The sequence below is a fragment of the Echinococcus granulosus genome (assembly GCF_000524195.1).
Source record: "Echinococcus granulosus chromosome Unknown EG_S00169, whole genome shotgun sequence".
Lineage (NCBI taxonomy): Eukaryota > Metazoa > Platyhelminthes > Cestoda > Cyclophyllidea > Taeniidae > Echinococcus > Echinococcus granulosus.
In genome coordinates, this window is record NW_020170549.1 from 138,272 (window position 1) to 145,378 (window position 7,107).

The 7,107-nt window shown below is 43.2% G+C and overlaps 2 protein-coding genes across 2 annotated transcripts in view; both read right to left on the reverse strand. All coding sequences in view use genetic code 11, as the record gives it.

The window, feature by feature from the left end:
• The window catches only part of EGR_09823 (hypothetical protein), a gene marked incomplete at both ends in the record, with an annotated part of 15,664 nt that extends 14,043 nt beyond the window's left edge, over nucleotides 1-1,621 (reverse strand). Inside the window, 2 exons of the mRNA XM_024499072.1 lie at nucleotides 641-861; nucleotides 1,428-1,621. Coding sequence (XP_024346524.1) covers nucleotides 641-861; nucleotides 1,428-1,621 — 415 coding nt within the window. The remainder of the gene's footprint in view (nucleotides 1-640; nucleotides 862-1,427) is intronic.
• An 833-nt stretch (nucleotides 1,622-2,454) lies between these two features.
• On the reverse strand, nucleotides 2,455-6,854 carry EGR_09824 (hypothetical protein; the record flags this gene model as incomplete). The annotated part of the gene is made up of 4 exons (XM_024499073.1): nucleotides 2,455-2,504; nucleotides 2,557-2,693; nucleotides 4,580-4,948; nucleotides 6,661-6,854. The coding sequence occupies 4 exons, from the start codon at nucleotides 6,852-6,854 to the stop codon at nucleotides 2,455-2,457; spliced, it is 750 nt and encodes a 249-aa protein (XP_024346525.1).
• Between the last annotated feature and the right edge of the window lie 253 nt (nucleotides 6,855-7,107).

The following is a 7,107-nucleotide window of genomic DNA, read 5'->3' on the forward strand; positions in this document are numbered from 1 at the left end:
ACTGCTGTTCCAAATCTCAAATCATCTGCCAGGGGTCTCAGCCTACTACATCAGAGGAGCAGGTAATTCAGCGTTTACAGCTATCGCAGTAATCAATTCATAGACGCCACAAATTTGCATAAGATTGCACGCCTCACACTCCAGATGAAGAGTGTATAATTCGGGATGAATAGAACGGACAGGTGAGTGACAAAATACCCACTGCTGCTCGGGTGCTGTGCGAATCCTTGTGAAAATCCAATGTATTTAAAGCAGCTATTACATATCCCATATGATAGCACTATGCATAGTACTAGCAATAGATGAATGTGAAAAGGGGTTTAAAACATTTGGTTGACTTTTGACACTCTATGGAATGCCAAGGCCTTTTCACACGCATTGACGCAATCATAGGGTGTCTCATGAGTTCCGGATATGGCGCTGTCAGCTAAGTGTCAAATCATAGCTGCTCCTCGTTTCTTGGTATCCAAAAAAGGCTGGGTTGCTCCTAATCACAAAAGCAAGGATAAAGTAAGAGGCAATCATTTGGTGTCATAGCCCGTGACTAGACTGCGATTAGACAGGAGATGGGAGTGCTGATGATCCTATATCAAATTTCACGACTACATGCCCAAAAGCAAGACGACTCTGCAAAATTTACCTTTTAGACAAATAAATGGACTTGCAATTCTAAAGTATGTTAGTGATTTAGTCATTTTGGTGGAGTCCGGCAGAAGAGTGCTCCTGGATCCATTCTGCCACTGTTGCAGTTTCAGTTGGTGCGATGGGATAAAACGAGCATACATAGTTGAAGTCATAAATGAATTTAAGGTTCTCCAACAAGGTGAAGGCATTGTAGCATTCACAAATGTACTACAAGCTCTATTCAGAGGGTGGTATTTACAATATCCGAATACTTGCATTTGAGATAAGCCGCAGTGAAATGCTATGCTGCCTCACAGCCACGACCTCGCCACCACTGTGCATTTGGGACAAATTAGTATGATAACCTCATTCCAATAGCTGGTATGTGCAATGCCTGAATGTGACTTGCAGCACACAACGCAGTAGCTGAATCGACTTAGCGGAATGTTCCATGTAGAAATGCAATTTCCGAGCCTTAAAGCTTCCAACCTGCTCATGCTGAGTGGATGGAGTGTGAGGGTCTTATGCCAATCTCTAATCATCAGTCTTAGGGAAGTTGGCAAGAATGTGCAGCTTGTAAGAAAAGCACAGGAATTCACGTATCTCAACCTAATACTACTGCAGTGCCGGATTTTCCTTGCTACAATGGCATGCCTGCTATCCATGCCGACGACATATTCGCCTGGTAGTGCTGTTAGCAAATGGCACATCTACACTCTCCTAATAATACAATGGCGGATTTGCAAAGTGATGCATTATCTCACCTCGGTATACTGAGTTCACACTCCCTTTAGCACCTTGACGCTGCTCCACATGATTGCTGCTTGGTAATGTGAAAAGCACAGTACGGTGGTGTGCTTAATCTTTTATTTCGACATTTCCACAAACAATCAACACTAGTGTTGCATATTCGTGTTAAAGGAGTAGAGTGGTAGAGGAGAGTTTGTACAATGTCAGCTGCCTCCTCTACATCCATGCAATTGGGAGGCTTCATCATCAGCGTTGGTGCCAGGGCAAGCAGCCTCAGTCGTGTGTTCAGTCTACCACGAACACGACCATCCCCACGGCTTGCCACACTGCGGCACCACCATAGATGACCATCTATACGGCATCTCGCATTGTGGCATCACCCATGATGACCATGCACTCTTCTGCCCACATTGTGAGCCCTGTATGACATTAGTCCTCGGAGCCTACTTCCACGGATACGAACACAGCCAGCTCGCTAATTTCATTTCTCTGACTGTTCCTTCGCTTCTTTTGATACTCACTTGCCTGCTCACATGTGTCGCCTTTTATACTCCTCTCATCGTCTCTACTCGCTCCACGCAATGTTCGCGCTCCATGTACTTTTGTTGCTACGTGCGTACTTGCTGCACACCACCATCACACTTGTGATGCGCACGTCATGGATTGCTTGCAGTTGGAGAAACCACACTTGAACTGGTGAACAAAGATGATAAAGTGGTTTATTGACAATGCCACAGACACTGTAAATGTGCATGTGCACGTCAGTGTAGATGTCGATGATGGCAGGGAATTGATTTTCTAATATCCTACTAGAGCTGGCTTGCCGAGAGTCTAATCTTGATTATTCTACTTCCTTCTCTTAATTGTGGCTAGGCACTCGGATGATTTTTGCAGTGCGGGACTGTCGTGATTACCTGGATCTCAGTGCAAAGGACTTTTTAATAGCAAATGCTTCATCCCTGTGTAATGCATGACTGCGAAACGCGTTTAAGCTTGTTGAATTCTTTAGTATTGTCTGCGCATTTTGTAATGCAATCTCTCAATTTTGAGCCTTTTGGCACGTGCGTTCATTGCCTTATATTATGACATGAATAAAAATGGCTCTTTGCGGTGAGTGACTTGTGCATCGCCTAAAAATCGAAATGAACACATGTTAGCGCATGCATACAAACCATACATTACTTTGCAATGATTCCCATGCCTTTTTTAAGCAAAAGCATGACTTTGAGAGAAAGTAGATAAACCTTGAAGGTGGCAGAGTTTTAAACTGCACGAAAGTGGAAATGAAGTGATTTTGATGATGATCGCTCAAAGGAGATCTGGAAGGCAAAAGGAGCATCTGGCTCCCCAAAACAGGATATTAGAAATTTACATCCATTCCTACAAAACGCCTAATCTTTGACCTGATGCACTCAACATTTAAGGTTCTTAATGCTAAGTAGTGATAAATGTGGCAAGAAGAGTTTCGACGATCCACCAACACGCTGCTGCCTTGCACATGGTGTTTGCAGCAAATTGCCTTCCACGTTCCCGTATTCAAGGCCAACGGAGTGGACATCTGGGATGAGGATCAACACTGTCTCTTCATTTGACAATTTCTGCACAGTCACATAGCATTGTGCTGTGCAAGTGTTTGAACTTTCCAACTTTAGCCCCCACATTTGCCCTTTCTCCGAATTCCGCATAAGCAATTTTGAAGCTACCCATTCCCCGCCATAAAATGCATTAATAGAGGTGTGGTGGGTTACAACGGGCATGGAAGATTCCTTGTGTTTCAGGTGATAACACTCCACTAATAAATCAGTCGCGATGCACTCCTAAAACCTGATTCTAACCGTTTATTCTCTAACCCTTTAGGCAGACCCACTTGTCAGAAAATGGTCCCCGGTATTGATGAAGGTGTGCTGAGTCTCATTAGGCATGGTTGTCACCTTAAGTTCGGATTGATCACCCCGATGTATGGAAAATGTGAGAATGAAGAAATGCTCAACAAATCTGCAAAACCGATTTTTCTCGCATGAGTACAGACTGTAAGTAAACCACAACGGTGATATTCATGCAATGCATTTTGTTCGACACTCGCGACTATCTACAGAATCGCAGATCTGCCTCATAGGCGCCTAGATTATGATAAACCGACTATAAAGCATTACATTCTATTGGTATTCAATTATTCTTTTAATATTTTATTACTACAACATTACCTATTTCTATTTTTTGCGTGCTGGCATTTATGCTACTAGAAACGTCATTGGCGCGACAATTTGGACGTAAATAAATGGCACGATAATTCGCGTGTAACATTTAGTTGAATTGCAGGATTAACGTAGCTCATTAAAACCGTCGCAGTAACTGAAATCTGCTTAGTTTATCATAACTTTGCTTGATCTGTTTGCATGCACAATCGGGATTAGAAAGTTCGGTTGTTGCAACTAGAGCACGCACAGGGATCGGGAGCATACGTTTGCTTAATTTTCAGCATTTACGTTACAAGGCAAAATAAAAGTAATTTTAATCAAATTTCCCCATGCATAATGTATGAAAGAGTTGATCGCTTCGATTTCTTCAGCTAATCCATGTACACACCTTGCTCACCGAACCACATACACGCCGCAGCGAATCGGAGGATTGGCATTGGCATATTTACCTCACGGTCGAAACAACGTCTTAAATGTGAATTAAGATTTACACTTCTATGCTAAATTCACGTCAGCAAATATGATTTCTTCGTAAGTCATATGATGCAATGGATGTCACAGCTGCAACGGTGGATTATGTGGCAGGAAAATTCTATTTTGACATACTGTGCACTCGCACGTGCCGCTTTTATACGTTCCGCAATTTATTACCTGGCATTTAAACCATTCCTCAGCCTTTAATCATCTAGTGGCTTACTGCTACTACCACTCTATCCTTATGAACAGCATCGTATAATGCAGTGCTGAGACATTTATTTAGTAAGTGCTCAAGTCATTTAGTTTTAGTCGCATTTGTTTCACCTTACAAGCAAAAGTATTAGAAACGAAACCTGTACAACGTCAGCTGGCTCCTGCTAATCCAAGGAATTTGAAGGTTTTTTCACAAACTACGGTGCAAGCACAAAGATGCAACCGTGGCTACCGTCAACCACAAAGAAGATCAGCCTTACGGCTGTCCACGTTACAGCACAACCACATACGACAATTCACACGGTTTCGCTCATTACAGGACAGTAAAATTAAATAGATGCAAGTTAGAAATAAGAATTGTGGAAAATCTAGGGCTTTGCTGCCCACAGCGTGCATCTATTTTTGGAATATTGTGCTTCCCGATAGCCAATGTTAATGACCTCAACCGGACCGCAGCTGCAAACATATCACACAATTTTGCACAAATCAGTAAGGATGAGTAAATCGCCATGACTGAGATTGAAACAACTGCATGACTACAAGAACCTGACTTTCCTTTCAAATGTGGCACATTCAATGACTGGCATGGAGAATTAATCGAATCACTCCAATTCAGATTTGTCAACTGTATTCTCCGCTCATTAAGTTTGCCTAATTTATGGTTGCCTCCTGTCTGGTGGGCAATCCTTTAAGCATAAAGCGATTTGGAATGTGACGATCAATCTCAACTGGAGATTGCCGCCATGGAAACCGTAGTGCGGTCTTTGTAACACTCATCTCCCTGTTCTAACTCGTCATGCAAGTTGTGCATTTGAAACTCTCTTTCTCTTGGAAATACCACTGTGCGAAGAAGTCTCTTAACTTGGCGTTTGCAACGTTCATGCATGCACAGGATGTATTGATGGATACCCTTGGAAGGAATCATATTTGGCACTCAACTCGTCAGTAGCTGAACGAACATACGCAAAGGTCTCGCTCTTACTGAAATGATGAATTCTTCGGTTCCACTTTTACCTCAGGATCTGTAAAGCATTCCACTACTCGTAAGCAACCTGTAAAACTAAAGCGATACCTATGAGAATGCACTGGATGCTACTCTGAGCCTCACACTCCAGATGAAGAGTGTATAATTCGGGATGAATAGAACGGACAGGTGAGTGACAAAATACCCACTGCTGCTCGGGTGCTGTGCGAATCCTTGTGAAAATCCAATGTATTTAAAGCAGCTATTACATATCCCATATGATAGCACTATGCATAGTACTAGCAATAGATGAATGTGAAAAGGGGTTTAAAACATTTGGTTGACTTTTGACACTCTATGGAATGCCAAGGCCTTTTCACACGCATTGACGCAATCATAGGGTGTCTCATGAGTTCCGGATATGGCGCTGTCAGCTAAGTGTCAAATCATAGCTGCTCCTCGTTTCTTGGTATCCAAAAAAGGCTGGGTTGCTCCTAATCACAAAAGCAAGGATAAAGTAAGAGGCAATCATTTGGTGTCATAGCCCGTGACTAGACTGCGATTAGACAGGAGATGGGAGTGCTGATGATCCTATATCAAATTTCACGACTACATGCCCAAAAGCAAGACGACTCTGCAAAATTTACCTTTTAGACAAATAAATGGACTTGCAATTCTAAAGTATGTTAGTGATTTAGTCATTTTGGTGGAGTCCGGCAGAAGAGTGCTCCTGGATCCATTCTGCCACTGTTGCAGTTTCAGTTGGTGCGATGGGATAAAACGAGCATACATAGTTGAAGTCATAAATGAATTTAAGGTTCTCCAACAAGGTGAAGGCATTGTAGCATTCACAAATGTACTACAAGCTCTATTCAGAGGGTGGTATTTACAATATCCGAATACTTGCATTTGAGATAAGCCGCAGTGAAATGCTATGCTGCCTCACAGCCACGACCTCGCCACCACTGTGCATTTGGGACAAATTAGTATGATAACCTCATTCCAATAGCTGGTATGTGCAATGCCTGAATGTGACTTGCAGCACACAACGCAGTAGCTGAATCGACTTAGCGGAATGTTCCATGTAGAAATGCAATTTCCGAGCCTTAAAGCTTCCAACCTGCTCATGCTGAGTGGATGGAGTGTGAGGGTCTTATGCCAATCTCTAATCATCAGTCTTAGGGAAGTTGGCAAGAATGTGCAGCTTGTAAGAAAAGCACAGGAATTCACGTATCTCAACCTAATACTACTGCAGTGCCGGATTTTCCTTGCTACAATGGCATGCCTGCTATCCATGCCGACGACATATTCGCCTGGTAGTGCTGTTAGCAAATGGCACATCTACACTCTCCTAATAATACAATGGCGGATTTGCAAAGTGATGCATTATCTCACCTCGGTATACTGAGTTCACACTCCCTTTAGCACCTTGACGCTGCTCCACATGATTGCTGCTTGGTAATGTGAAAAGCACAGTACGGTGGTGTGCTTAATCTTTTATTTCGACATTTCCACAAACAATCAACACTAGTGTTGCATATTCGTGTTAAAGGAGTAGAGTGGTAGAGGAGAGTTTGTACAATGTCAGCTGCCTCCTCTACATCCATGCAATTGGGAGGCTTCATCATCAGCGTTGGTGCCAGGGCAAGCAGCCTCAGTCGTGTGTTCAGTCTACCACGAACACGACCATCCCCACGGCTTGCCACACTGCGGCACCACCATAGATGACCATCTATACGGCATCTCGCATTGTGGCATCACCCATGATGACCATGCACTCTTCTGCCCACATTGTGAGCCCTGTATGACATTAGTCCTCGGAGCCTACTTCCACGGATACGAACACAGCCAGCTCGCTAATTTCATTTCTCTGACTGTTCC